Source organism: Phyllopteryx taeniolatus, chromosome 1 (genome assembly GCF_024500385.1).
Source record: "Phyllopteryx taeniolatus isolate TA_2022b chromosome 1, UOR_Ptae_1.2, whole genome shotgun sequence".
NCBI classification, from domain to species: Eukaryota; Metazoa; Chordata; class Actinopteri; order Syngnathiformes; family Syngnathidae; genus Phyllopteryx; species Phyllopteryx taeniolatus.
Window position 1 is genome coordinate 42,020,852 of NC_084502.1, and position 14,638 is coordinate 42,035,489.

Sequence of the window (14,638 nt, forward strand, 5' to 3'; positions counted from 1 at the left end):
TCCTACCCTCACCTATGGTCACGAGCTGTGGGTCGTGACCGAAAGAACAAGATCCAGGATACAAGCGGCCGAAATGAGTTTCCTCCGCAGGGTGTCCGGGCTCTCCCTTAGAGAGAGGGTGAGAAGCTCGGTCATCCGAGAGGATCTCAGAGTAGAGCCGCTGCTCCTTCACATCGAGAGGAGCCACATGAGGTGGCTGGGGCATCTGATTCAGATGCCTCCTGGACGCCTCCCTGGTGAGGTGTTCCGGGCACGTCCCACCGGGAGGAGACCACGGGGACGACCCAGGAGAGACTACATCCTTCGGCTGGCCTGGGAACGCCTCGGGATCCCCCCGGAAGAGCTGGATGAAGTGGCTGGGGAGAGGGAAGTCTGGCCGTCCCTGCTAAAGCTGCTGCCCCCGCGACCCGACCTCGGATAAGTGGTAGAAAATGGATGGATGGATAATATATATATATTTGTTGTCTATTTTTATAAACTTGGAGTTACACCTCAAATTTGTTGTGTCAAAAAAGACTATTTTATTCTATTTATCATTAAAGTACAATCGTGTTCTAGCATCTCATCTATTATTCATCACTGGGAGCTCAATGAGGCTGTAGACACAATTGTAGAATGTATTGGATTCTGTATGGACAGCATAATCCCATGGAAGGAGGTGACCCACTTCCCCAACAACAAACCCACCAAGGAGGTAAAATCCTGCATTCACAAGAAAGACTTGCTTTTAAAACTAATGATCAGATGGGGGCAACCGAGGCACAGAAAGAATATATATCAATAATATGGAAGTCACATACATAAGCAGTACTGGGCTGCTATTGAGCTAAACAGCAATCCCAAGAACAAGAAAAAACTGGGATTACATACATAGATACATACATAACGAATTTGAACCCTGGGGAAAAAACATCTTCTCACCACAAATGATTTTGATAAAGTCAATTAACTGACTTTATTGATGGACTCATAGACCTCTTCCTTACCACTGTTTGAGGAGGTCATGAACACTTTTGATGCACCATAAGACAATGTGAAAATTGGCGTTATACCGGTCCGGTCTGATTTTTAAGTAATAGGATTTTTAAGTAATACGAGATCTACAGGGCCACATGGTTTGCCTGGATGTTTAATCAATCAATCTTTTTTTAAATGACTGATGCTTGATGCCCCAGCTTTCAGCGGTTCTGAGATAGTCATCCTGCTCCTGTTGCGAGGAAAACTTGTACTATCGTTCCCGTTCCAAAGGTGTCATATCTGCTTTTCTTGATTCCTTCTAATTTGCTTATAGAAATGGTCACAGAGCAAAAGGCACTGCTGTTAGTGCATATTATTTAATATGCAAACATCTAGTAGACCCCAAGGCGTATGCCTGACTTTTATTTGAACATTTTAGTTCTACTTTTGACACGGTTCCTCCTCTTCTGCTTGCAGAGAAGCTTTCAAACCTACAGCTAAACTATCATGGTCATTATTAAATGTTTAGATTTTCTTTTGGCTGACAGGTCACAGCAGGTAACTATCAATAGAACACTGAACTATAAAACATTGTCACACAAGGGTTCCTCAGGGAGCTGTGGGCTACATCTCTTCTTCATGCTATTTCACTAATGAGTTTAGAAGCAGTCAGCCAAATGTTTATATCATCAAATTCTTTGTTGACTCTTTTATGCTCTGGTGACAGTCCCTCTGCCTATTTTATCCTCTTTTGGATAGCTGGGATAGGCTCGAGCAGCCCGCGACCCTAGTGAGGATAAGCGGTAAAGAAAATGGATGATGGGTTCTTGGTGCGAAAATTCTTTGTTAATACCACCAAAGCCATGGAGCAGTAAGACAGCACGGCCAATAGTGATCGGTGACAGTCAAATTGAGCAGTTTGACTTTTATAAATACTTGGGAATTCATCCATCCATTTTCTGAGCCGCTTCTCCTCACTAGGGTCGCGGGCGTGCTGGAGCCTATCCCAACTATCATCGGGCAGGAGGCGCGGTACACCCTGAACTGGTTGCAAGCCAATCACAGGGAACATACAAACAAACAACCATTCACACTCACATTCACACCTATGGGTAATTAAGAGTTGTCAATTAACCTACCATGCATGTTTTTGAGATCTGGGAGGAAACCGGAGTGCCCGGAGAAAAGCCACGCAGGGACGGGGAGAACATGCAAACTCCACACAGGTGGGGCCTGGGATTGAACCCCAGTCCTCAGAACTGTGAGGCAGACGCTCTAACCAGTCGTCCACCGTGCCGCCACTTGGGAATTCTGATCGATAAATCAGATCGATGGAATTTTTATGTTGTTCATGTCTTCAACCCCAATTCCAATGAATTTGGGACATTGTGTTAAACATAAATAAAAACAGAATACAATGATTTGCAAATCATGTTCAACCTATATTTAATTGAATAGACTACAAATACAAGATATTTAATGTTCAAACTGATAAACTTGATTTGTTTTGAGCAAATAATCATTAACTTAGAATTTTATGGCTGCAACACGTTCCAAAAAAAGTTGGGACAGGTGGCAAAAAAGACTGAGATAGTTGAGGAATGCTCATCAAACACTTGTTTGGAACATCCCACAGGTGAACAGGCTAATTGGGAACAGGTGGGTGCCATGATTGGGTATAAAAGGAGCTTCCCTGAATTGCTCAGTCATTCACAAGCAAAAATGGTTCACCTCTTTGTGAACAAGTGCGTGAGAAAATAGTCGAACAGTTTAAGGACAATGTTCCTCAACGTCACAATTGCAAGGAATTTAGGGATTTCATCATCTACGGTCCATAATATCATCAAAAGGTTCAGTGGATCTGGAGAAATCACTGCATGTAAGCGGCAAGGCCGAAAAGCAACATTGCATGCCCGTGACCTTTGATCCCTCAGGCGGCACTGCATCAAAAACCGACATCAATGTGTAAAGGATATCACCACATGGGCTCAGGAACACTTCAGAAAACCAATGTCAGTAAATACAGTTCGGCGCTACATCCATAAGTGCAACTTGAAACTCTACTATACAAAGCAATAGCCATTTATCAACAACACCCAGAAACGACGACGGCTTCTCTGGGCCCGACCTCATCTAAGATGGACTGATGCAAAGTGGAAAAGTGTTCTGTGTTCCGACAAGTCCACATTTCAAATTGTTTTTGGAAATTGTGGACGTCGTGTCCTCCGGGCTAAAGAGGAAAAGAACCGTCCGGACTGTTATGGACGCAAAGTTCAAAACCCAGCATCTGTGATGGTATGGGGCTGTGTTAGTGCCAATGGCATGGGTAACTTACACATCTGTGATGGCACCATTAATGCTGACGTGTTACAACAGCGAGGCTTCGTAGTAAAAAGTGTGGGTACTCGATTGGCCTGCCTGCAGTCCAGACCTGTCTCCCATTGAAAATGCGTGGCACATTATGAAGCGTAAAACAACAACAACGGAGACCCCGGACTGTTGAACAGCTGAAGCTGTACATCAAGCAAGAATGGGAAAGAATTCCACCTACAAAGCTTCAACAATCAGTGTCATCAGTTCCCGAACGTTTATTGAATGTTGTTAAAAGAAAAGGTGATGTAACACACGTAAACATGACCGTCCCAACTTTTTTGGAACGTGTCGCAGCCATAAAATTCTAAGTTAATGATTATTTACTAAAAACAATCAAGTTTATCAGTTTGAACATTAAATATCTTGTCTTAGTAGTGTATTCAATTAAATATAGGTTGAACATTATTTGCAAATCATTGTATTCTGTTTTTATTTATGTTTAACACAATGTCCCAACTTCATTGGAATTGGGGTTGTATTATGTGCAAGACTGTCTCAAAGACTGCACTTTCAGACTTGCACCTTTGAAGTAGGAATGTGACAAGTGGTCGCCATCTTTGGGGAATTTCCTAAAAAACATGGAATGAGCACTTCAAATCCCTCTAAAGTGCTCCATAACAAATACATTCACAAAAAAAACTATTGATTACTAAAGTACATGATCAATTCTGCCACCCACACTGTGCTTTTCCTCCAGCTCTCCCGGGGGGATCCCGAGGGGTTCCCAGCCCAGCCGAGCGACATAGTCTCTCCAGCGTGTCCTGGGTCGTCCCCGGGGTCTCCTCCCGGTGGGACGTGCCCGGAACACCTCACCAGGGAGGCGTCCGGGAGGCATCCGAATCAGATGGCCCACCCACCTCATCTGGCTCCTCTCGATGTGGAGGAGCAGCGGCTCTACTTTGAGATCCTCCCGGATGACAGAGCTTCTCAACCTATCTCTAAGGGAGAGCCCGGACACCCTGCGGAGGAAACTCATTTCGGCCGCTTGTATCCGGGATCTTGTTCTTTCGGTCACAACCCACAGCTCGTGACCATAGGTGAGGGTAGGTGAGAGACAGAATATCAAAAAGTAAATCCAAAAAATCATGTTTTAAAAAAGATAAAAATGTATCTGCATTTCATTGAGTGAAATACGTATTTGATCCCCTACCAACAATAAAGAATTCTGGCTCCCACAGACTAGTCCTCTCACTTGAAGAAAGTATTCCTTTTTTTTTTGTCCTGTTCAAATGTTAGGTCAAGCAGAATTGAGGATCTGTATCCCTTTTATCCAGGAACAGTTTTAGTGTGTCACAGTGGAGTTTTTAAGCTGCCACTGTGGTTTCTTAGTCTTATAATGGCTATTTATTGAGAATCAGAGTCGATCAGTCGAACAGAACAAAGTTTCTAGAGGGAGTGAGAAAAGAATACAAAAGACAATGCACTAACTGTAAACAATATGAGAAAAGTAAATCCTTATATAGCTAAAACAATGACACATTAGATATGAGTATTGTATGGGGCAGTAGTGCTCCACCCTGTGAGGGAAGGACAGGACAAGGACAGGAGAAGAAGCATGCAGGACAAGGGTCATGAACCCAGCTGTACAACTGAAGTGTGGTGGGAGAGGGGAGCCCCAATGCCAAGCAGTCATCCAGCCCGGGGGGCCCGGCCTCAGGAGCACCGCCTTGAAGCTAGTGAGAACCCACCTCACCCCCTGTTACTATGACTGCCAGGTCCCGACTGGCAGTCTTGGCCCTACCTGCGTGTATCAGTGACACCCCCCCCCCCCCCCCCCCCCCGAGTTGTGTGGTGCATTAAAATATGTCTCCCACAGACTAGTCCTCTAACTTTAAGAAAGTATTCCTAATCCAAAAAAAAATAGCTGTATGAAAGACTCCGATTTCATCTGTATAAAGACACCTGTCCACAGAATCAATTAATCAGATATCAACCACTCCATCATGGGCAAGACCAAAGAACTTTCTAAGGACATCAGGGACAAGATTATCGACCTGCACAAGCCTGGAATGGGCTACATCACAATTGGCAAGAGGCTGGGTGAGAAGGAGACAACTGTTGGTGTAATAATTAGAAAACGGAATAAACATACAATGACTGTCGATCTCCCTCGGTCTGGGGCTCCTTGCAAGATTTCACATCAATGATCATGAGAAAGGTTAGGCATCCGCCCAGAACTACACAGGAGGAGCTTGTTAATGATCTCAAGGCTGCTGGGACCACAGTCACCAAGAAAAATATTGGTAACACACTACGCCAGGAGTGGGCAAACCACGGCCCGCGGGCCACATCCGGCCCGTTGATCATTTCAATCCGGCCTGCCAAAGATTGGTACAGTATCGCCCAAATCATATCAAAATTATGACTGCATTCATTTGACCTTGTCTTGTAATGCCGAGTGGTTCCACTAGGTTGTGGTGTAATGCCAAGTGGTTCCACCAGGTTGTCCTGTAATGCCCAGCGGTTCCACCAGGTTGTGCTGTAATGCCCAGTGGTTCCACCAGGTTGTGCTGTAATGCCCAGTGGTTCCACCAGGTTTTCCTGTAATGCCCAGTGGATCCACCAGGTAGTGTAGTAGGTACAGTGATACATTGACTTGACTTTAGCTGTTCTGTTTTTACTCTGGTCCTTCTCTGAACCCTTATTCAACCATGAGTGGGCCAAAGAAAAGAAAAGTCGACAGTGAGTGCAGAGTGTTTAATATAGAATGGACTACTAAATACTTTTTCACTGAAGTCCGGTCAAAGGCTGTATGTCTAATTTGTTACGAAACCATTGCGCTTTTAGAGGAATATAACATCAGCTGTCACATTTCTACCAAGCATGCTGATTATGCTAACAGCCAATCAATGCAGGAACTGATTGCTATGCCTCACCGGTAAAAATCAAGCTTCCAGGCTCAGCAAAACACCTTTATCTGACAAACTGCCATCCAAGATTCAGTCACACAAGACCCTGAAACAGCGCCACAGGAGCTGCAGATGGCACTGATTGCTCTCCACTGTGATACGCTCTTAAAAGAGAAGTTCAACTCTTAAACTGGATGAGTTTTACGGTTCATTAAGTGCAGACAAATTTCCAAAGATCCAGAAGATGGCACAGAGGATGCTGGTGGTGTTTGGCTCTCCATGTGTGTGAAAAGACTTTTAGTGTGATGAACACCAACAAAACATCCTACAGATCCCAGCTGAGCGATAAACACCTCAGATGTGTTCTGAGAATTGCCACAATAAAACTAACACCAGACTTTGATGCACTGGCAAAAAAAGGTGATCAACAAAACAACACTGTTCCCATTAAAAGTAAATCTAAGTATTAACACTACAATGCCTTTTTTGTTTAGTTTTTTAGTTTATTTTTGATTTGCAAGGATCTGGTCCTGGCTTGGTCCACCTGTCAAATTTTAAAAGTCAATGTGGCCCCTGAGCCAAAAAGTTTGCCTAGCCCTGCACTACGCCGTAATGAATTAAAATCCTGCAGCGGCAGAAAAGTCCCCCTGCGCAAGAAGGTACAGAACGTGTACATGCCCGTCTGAAGTTTGCCAATGAACACCTGAATGATTCAGGGAATGATTGGAGGAAGGAGATGTGGTCAGATGAGGCAAAAATCAAGCTGTTTGGAATCAATTAGACTGACCGTGTTTGGAGGAAGCAGAATTCAGACTACGACACCAAGTACAGCGTCTGCACTCTCAAGCATGGAGGTGGAAGCATTACGCTTTGGGGGTGCTTCACTGCAAAGGGCGCAGGTCAACTTCACCGCATCGAGGGAAAGATGGATGGGGCCTTGTACCGTGAAATCTTGGGTGACAACCTCCTTCTCTCAGCCAGAAAACTTAAAATGGGTTGTGGATGGGACTTCCAGCATGATGATGACCCAAAGCACACAGCCAAGGAAATTAAGGAGTGGCTAAAGAAGACGCACATTAAGGTCATGGAGTGGCCTAGCCAGTCTCCAGACCTAGAGCCTATAGAAAATATGTGGAGGGAACTGAAGCTTCAAGTTGCCAAGGCACAGCCTTGAAACCTTAAGGATTTGGAGAGGATCTGCAAAGCGGAGTGGTCAAAAATCCCTCCCGAGATGTGTGCAAACCTGGTGATCAGCTACAAGAAACGTTTGACCTCTGTACTGGCCAACAAGGGGTTCTCAACCAAGTCATGTTTTGATAGGTGGTCAAATACTTTATTTCACTTAATGAATTGCAAAATAGGCACGGTGGCCGACTGGTTAGAGCGCCAGCCTCACAGTTCTGAGGACCCGGGTTCAATCCCCGGCCCCGCCTGTGTGGAGTTTGCATGTTCTCCCCGTGCCTGCGTGGGTTTTTTCCGGGCACTCCGGTTTCCTCCCACATCCCAAAAACATGTATTAATTGGAGAGTCTAAATTGCCCGTAGGCATGACTGTGAGTGCGAATGGTTGTTTGTTCCTATGTGCCCTGCGATTGGCTGGCAACCAGTTCAGGGTGTACCCCGCCTCCTGCCCGATGACAGCTGGGATAGGCTCCAGCACGCCCGTGACCCTAGTGAGGAGAAGCGGCTCAGAAAATGGATGGATGGATGAATTGCAAAATAATTTGAGTCTTTTGTTTTATGTGATTTTTTTAGATTTTACTTTATATGTCACTCCCTGTTAAAATACACCTACCATTAAAACTATAGACAGTTCATGTCTTTGTCAGTGGGTAAACTTACAAAATCAGTGAAGGATCAAATAGTTATTTCCCACATATAAGCCTCCTTTATACAGAGAACCTGCCTCAGAAGGTCCCTCAATACACCACTTTTGCTTTTTACACAGAACCCAGAGAAGGCTGCGTATTCATATAATGAATATTCCTTGTCTGTGTTGTTTATACAGTGAGGTGGAATGAAGGCACATTTAAAGTCTGATTAACCAGGCTGTATAAAATGGGTTATACATACATTCATTCATCATCTTCCGTTCCGCTTATCCTCACTAGGGTGGCGGGCGTGCTGGAGCCTATCCCAGCAAACGTCAGGCGAGAGGCGGGGTACACCCTGAACTGGTCGCCAGCCAATCGCAGGGCACATTTAAGCAAACAACCATTCGCGCACACATTCACACCTAAGGGCAATTTAGAGTCCTCAATCAGCCTACCATGCATTTTTTTTGGGATGTGGGAGGAAACCGGAGTGAATGAGAAAACCCACGCAGGCACGGACGGGGAGAACATACAAACTCTATACAGACAAGGCCGGATTTGAACCCAGGTCCTCAGTACTGTGAGGCAGATGTGCTAACCAGTCGTCCACCATGCCGCCGGTTATACATACAGTATGATGAAAATGGGAATTTTATACAGTTTCTAAAAATAAATTCTGCTTTAGAGGTGTAAAAGTAGTAGAGTTGGGCATTATGGAAAAAAATATCACAATAGGGACCATTTTATATCAGAATAACAATATACCACGATAAAATACGTTTTCAGCTATTCTATGAAAAATTAAACAACATAGTATGACTGCTTACTTTTTCTCACTTTATTTCAAAGTGACATTTAACAGACCTGTCACAAATGAGAAATGTATCCAGTAGTGCTGCATTAGGGCTGCAGCGATCAAATATTTTAGTAATTGAGTATCCTACTAAGATTGCTATCGAATAATCAAGTATTCGGATAAAATATACTGTATTTTTGCTTGTTTAAAGAGCAATTATGAATACACAATAAAAAAAAAGATATTTTCCTTAATAATGAACAGACAATTGGTTTTCTTTTTTAGCTAATTAACTGTTATTTTCTTAAATTCACATTGTGCGTATGTAGCAAACTGTATTTTCATGTCTACATTTGTCTTTGTCTACATTTCCAATAAGGCAATTTCAAACACAAAACAAACAAATGTAAAGAGATTTCCATTTAAACTTGGCATTTCTTGTTGAGTATCAAAAACATTAGGCATTTATTTAAAAAAGGGCACAAACAGCCTTTATGTTGTGCAACTTCACTGCAGCAACTAGCATTATAGCATGCGACATAAAATACAGTACAGGTAGGTTCTCATGGCTGTGCATTTATGAACTTAGTCCAGCTGACTAGTTATAAGACAAATATTCTTAATACTCCTAGAAGTTTTGGAAGTGTTCAAACTAAAATTATGATATATAAACACACACAGACACATACATACATACACATAAGGCACCAGCTACTGACTGCTCAATTAACTTGATCATGTTATTATTTTCATCTTCTTCACGCCACAGTGCTGTCCTTAAATCCAGTATAAAGTCACATTATAGTCACGACTCAACATCGTAATAAACTGCCCACAACAGGGTATGAAATACTCCACATTTTTTGTGCAGCAATTACTTTACTGCTGTGAAAAAATATTTTTCTATAGCAATTACAGAGATTTGTGAAGCACTTTTTCGACACGCTGTTTTGGGCAGTAATTTGAATAAAAGTTCCAGTACTACCGGTAAATCACTCACTGTCTAGTTGTATGCTTTTCTACCCTAAATTTATACTGTATACAGATGCATATAAATTAGATAAATCAACTAGTCTAATGTTTGCTGATCATCCATCCATCCATTTTCTGAGCCACTTCTCCTCACTAGGGTCGCGGGCGTGCTGGAGCCTATCCCAGCTGTCATCGGGCAGGAGGCGGGGTACACCCTGAACTGGTTACCAGCCAATCGCAGGGCACATAGAAACAAACAACCATTCGCACTCACAGTCATGCCTACGGACAATTTAGAGTCTCCAATTAATGCATGTTTTTGGGATGTGGGAGGAAACCGGAGTGCCCAGAGAAAACCCACGCAGGCACGGGGAGAACATGCAAACTCCACACAGGCGGGGCCGGGGATTCAACCCGGGTCCTCAGAACTGTGAGGCTGACGCTCTAACCAGTCGGCCGCCGTTTGCTGATCATGTCAATAAAAATTCGTTTATTTTCTCTGGTTACTAGTATTTTTTTAATTTTATTATGCTTACCATTTCTAATGTATTTACTACAATGAAAAACCTACACACTGCAAATACAAAATTACAGGAAACAACCCCAATGAATATTAGCATTGATGGTTTCATTAATTTCTGTAAAAATTATAATTAGGATTCAATTTTTTAAATAAATTAACTTGAATCAATAAAATTTTATTAGTTAAGTGCAACAGCAATCTATAGTGCTATTTGAAATCACCACTGATTTTTTTTTCTCTAAATAGTGAGGTTGAAAAAAAAAACAAAACCCTGCCATAGCTCTTCCATGTGTAGTGCGAAAGCCACAAGTTGGAAGAAGGCGAGACAGCATTCTTATGAAGACTACTTTAGGCGTGGATTCACAAACCGTGACATATTAGTTGTTATGGAGGAATCTCATAATATTCAAGTCAGCCTCCGGACCCTGGAAGAAACCTACAGAAGAACCAATTGTGGAAGCAACATGGCTACAGATGGATGCACCAAAAATGTTGGATTGTGGATAGGATATTATCGCATGTAGGTCTATAACCACAATTCACATCATTTTCCTACATTTTGTGAAGTACCTCATAAAGTGCCCTTTGGGATTCCCGGTGAGTCCAACAATTGTTTCAAACTTTGCTTGCCTATGGATGCGATTGTGCACATGAACGTGAAAACTGTTCTGACAGCAGCAAAAAAAAAAAGAAACAAAAAACAATCTCACTCAAAGAAAATCACTGGCAGACTGTGCCAATAGTTTTTTTGTTGTTGTTGTTTTTTTACTGGCAGAAACTTTCTGCCTTGGTGAAAATACATAGAAAACTCACAGGAATGGGTTTCCATTGATTCAAGTTATTTCCGTGACACCTGTGGGTTTTTCTTTCATTAACAGAGAGCTACAAAAATTTTTGTCTCTGTGTGTGTGTGTGTGTGTGTGTGTGTGTGTATCCATCCATCCATCCATCCATCCATCCATTTTCTGAGCCGCTTTTCCTCACTAGGGTCGCGGGAGTATCTATCTATTAGACTTTTCACCAATTTTATCGGCCTGATCGGTATCGGCCGATAGTTAGCATTTTATGCTGATCGGCTTTAATGTCATAATTCGCTGATCCAATCAATGATGTCATTGATCAGCTCCGCAAAAGACATTTACTCCGCGTCGCCATCGTGCAGAGGATATTTGAATCCAAAAGTTAGTTTATTTTTAGCCTTGTTGCGTGTCTTTTGACGTAGTACTGTAAATATCTGACGGCCAATAAAGTTATTAAAAAAATAAATAAACATGTCGGTGGTGTGGGACATACAACACGCAATGCCCGGCCGGATCAGACTACAAGACAAATTTGCTCTTTCACGATTACACTATGTCAGACTACGCAATAAAATCATGTATTCCGATATCACCGCATCCTGTTTTTTACGATCATTGGGCTTTATCTTGTCAACTCAAATGCGACCGGATACACTCGTTACCGTGGCGACGACAACAAGAGTGGATCACGCCGACTGTATTATGAGGACAAAATGGGTAAAAACGTGTGTTGGTGGTCACCGGTGCTCATTACAGGAGAGGAGGTTTGTTTAAGGCTTCCTTGAGGTATGTTCCCGTACTTTCAATATGATACGGCTCGCAAGCAGGCAACAAAAACATTATGTAGCTTAGTACTTTAATTTAATTACAGTAAGTTAGCACCCATGATTTCTGTCATGTTGTAATGTTGGTTTGACCTGACTGATTAGAATACACAATCTGACTAGAGCAGTGATTTCCAACATTTATAGAGCCAAGGAACATATTTTACAATTGAAAAATCTCACGGCACACCAACAAACAAAAATGTCACAAAAAGTGGATACATTAATGACTTTATGTACTTCCTGCCATTAATAGAAGACCATTCATTTGTTGTCTGTCTGTCACTATGCCTCACTGGCATAAATAGATGAACAAAGATACATTATTTATTGTAAATATAATTTTTGGAGCAATTAAGTACACAAGTATATACAGTACGTGAACAGGTCATTTAAATAGACACATTGCTCCATCTTGTGATTGGATCGGTGATCGGTTATCAGTTTTTTAAACTCGATGATCTGTGATCGGCCCCAAAAATTCTGATCGTGTAAAGCCTAATATCTAGCTATCTGTGTTATGTAACCTTTATACGACACACATTCTGTTACATGCCATTGAGGATTACAATTACAATTACTTCAATGAAGAAGAAATGAAGAAGTGACTTTCGACTTTACCACTACACTAACACAATATTTATAGTCAAATGACTACCTGTAAATGCAGATGTTTTATTCAGCTTCTATAATAGGACCTCATTAGACTGTACAAGTGCCGTTATTGCTCAAGGTGTCGACAGTGAATTTAGAATGATGAGTTTACCTGTATATCATTTACATTATCAGTTGCTACACCGACAACACTCCTTACACATTTAAAATGCAGCTGCACGCCATGAAATGGCTGAGAAATCTCCATTTGCACAGCCTTCAAAACACGAGCAGCTCCCAGTCTTTACTAACATGGTGGGAAATTGCAATTAAAAACATTATGGCTCTGGCCTGTACTGCGATGCAATCAGATAGATAGACAGATTTCATGGTTTACAGTTCCAGAACAAACTGCATTCCACAGTTACACAGTCATAACCGAACAACCTCCGTGATTAAAACAACAACAAAAAACAATAAGCAAGGTCTACCAGCAATTACAATGACTGTGTAAAAAGGAGTGACTAGTCAGTCATTAACCAGACATTGTTCGAAAGTTGTGAAATGCTCTTGTAGTTAAACATCACGTTTTCCACTTTGAACTTGCACGATCATGATATAAAGTTTTGACCAGAAACATAACATGGGGTCAAGTGAGCTCAAGATCCTAAGACTGCAATCATTCAAATATAAAATCTTTGAACAGGGAACTGGCCGACCATGTGATGTGAAAATTAAATCAAGGTTTTGAACAAGTTGCTTTATTGAGTCTGAAGCAATTTCTCTGAAATCATGTCCTTTAGTGTTCTGTGAAGCAAGAAGCGGTTGTGATTGTACCTCTGCAGCTGCTGACCCAGTAGCTCTGAGCTGTCCTCCTCCAGGACCGGGTATATGTCATCCTCCTCAAGCGTGCGCTTGTACCCGGCGCGGAAGAGAGGATTGAGCCACCTAGCAAGACATGGAAAACATGGTCATAGCACTATAACAATAGGACAACAGCATGAAACTCCAATTTCATGGAAGTTTGAGGTGCCAAGGACATTGACAACATTTGAAAAACTGGTTCGAAGACACAACACACATCTAAACATAGATCGGAACTCATTTCAAATCAGTACAGTACTTCACGTTTGTTAGGGCACCCAGTCGTCACCAAACGTAGGTGACGTCACGTTCGGTTACCAACCTGTGCGGTATCGATTACACGAAAGGCTTATAAAGTCAACAATGAACATTAACAGAGTACACGTGTAATGTTATTCTGACAGCTGCGGTTTATCTTCCGGGGTGTCTCACCAGAAAATGATCTTGGACAGGAGATTCGCCGACCCTGCCGGGTTCGTCTTAACATCTTTACTGACTTTTTCCATCGTATTCGACCCAAAAAAAAGCGATTACGACTACTTCCTCGCCCTAAAAATACACCTAAAGGAGACGTAGACGCATGTTACGCGAGTGTAACTGACGGCAAGGCGTGTGTTACGTATAGTACAGCTGCAGGGCAGGTTTTCTCCCAGCATAACGGTAAAAAAACAAAAAATTATTCTCCTTGGCTCCCCCCACACACTACCTGATTGGTGGAAAGTGACAGTCAGCCTATGGGCCTAGCCTTTTCACTCTGCTTACACACTATTGGCAGAAAGCGTAGCTCTCAACGAGGCAAAAAAAGGGAGCTTAAAGTCATTGTTTAAAAAGTTTATATATATATATATATATATATATATATATATATATATATATATATATATATATATAATTTTTTGGGGATAATATTTGTTTAGTGTATAAGAAAATAAAAATAATAATCATAATAATTATTATGATTATTATTATTATCCCACATGTTAATTGGGAGAGACAAACACTGACGTCACTGAGTGAACAATACAAGTCTGTAAATTGTAGTTTGTTTTAACATGTTCGCTCCTGTGCTTACAGACTTTGCTGTCATCCTTGTCAATATTAGACACTCTCGGCCTGAGGAATACAAATGTGACAGGGAAATCTACCAGAACAGAGGCTCCCCATTTCACTCTATGAGAGATACAATTCCTCCCATTAGGACAAGACATCCGAAAATTAGTCCTGTGATCCTTGTTATATTTGTACTTTGCCGACTATCACTGTAACTCCCACA

General features: G+C 42.1%; 1 protein-coding gene across 2 annotated transcripts in view; it reads right to left on the bottom strand.

The window, feature by feature from the left end:
- Positions 1 to 14,024, bottom strand: part of abcc4 (ATP binding cassette subfamily C member 4 (PEL blood group)) — a 56,923-nt gene extending 42,899 nt beyond the window's left edge. Inside the window, exons 1-2 of one of the 2 annotated variants that reach the window (XM_061796421.1) lie at positions 13,798 to 14,024; positions 13,339 to 13,449 (exon numbers count right to left, since the gene is read on the bottom strand). In XM_061796421.1, coding sequence (XP_061652405.1) covers positions 13,339 to 13,449; positions 13,798 to 13,871 — 185 coding nt within the window. In that variant the 5' untranslated portion in view covers positions 13,872 to 14,024. The remainder of the gene's footprint in view (positions 1 to 13,338; positions 13,450 to 13,797) is intronic. The other variant, XM_061796431.1, reaches the window with a different exon arrangement.
- Positions 14,025 to 14,638: the final 614 nt, after the last annotated feature.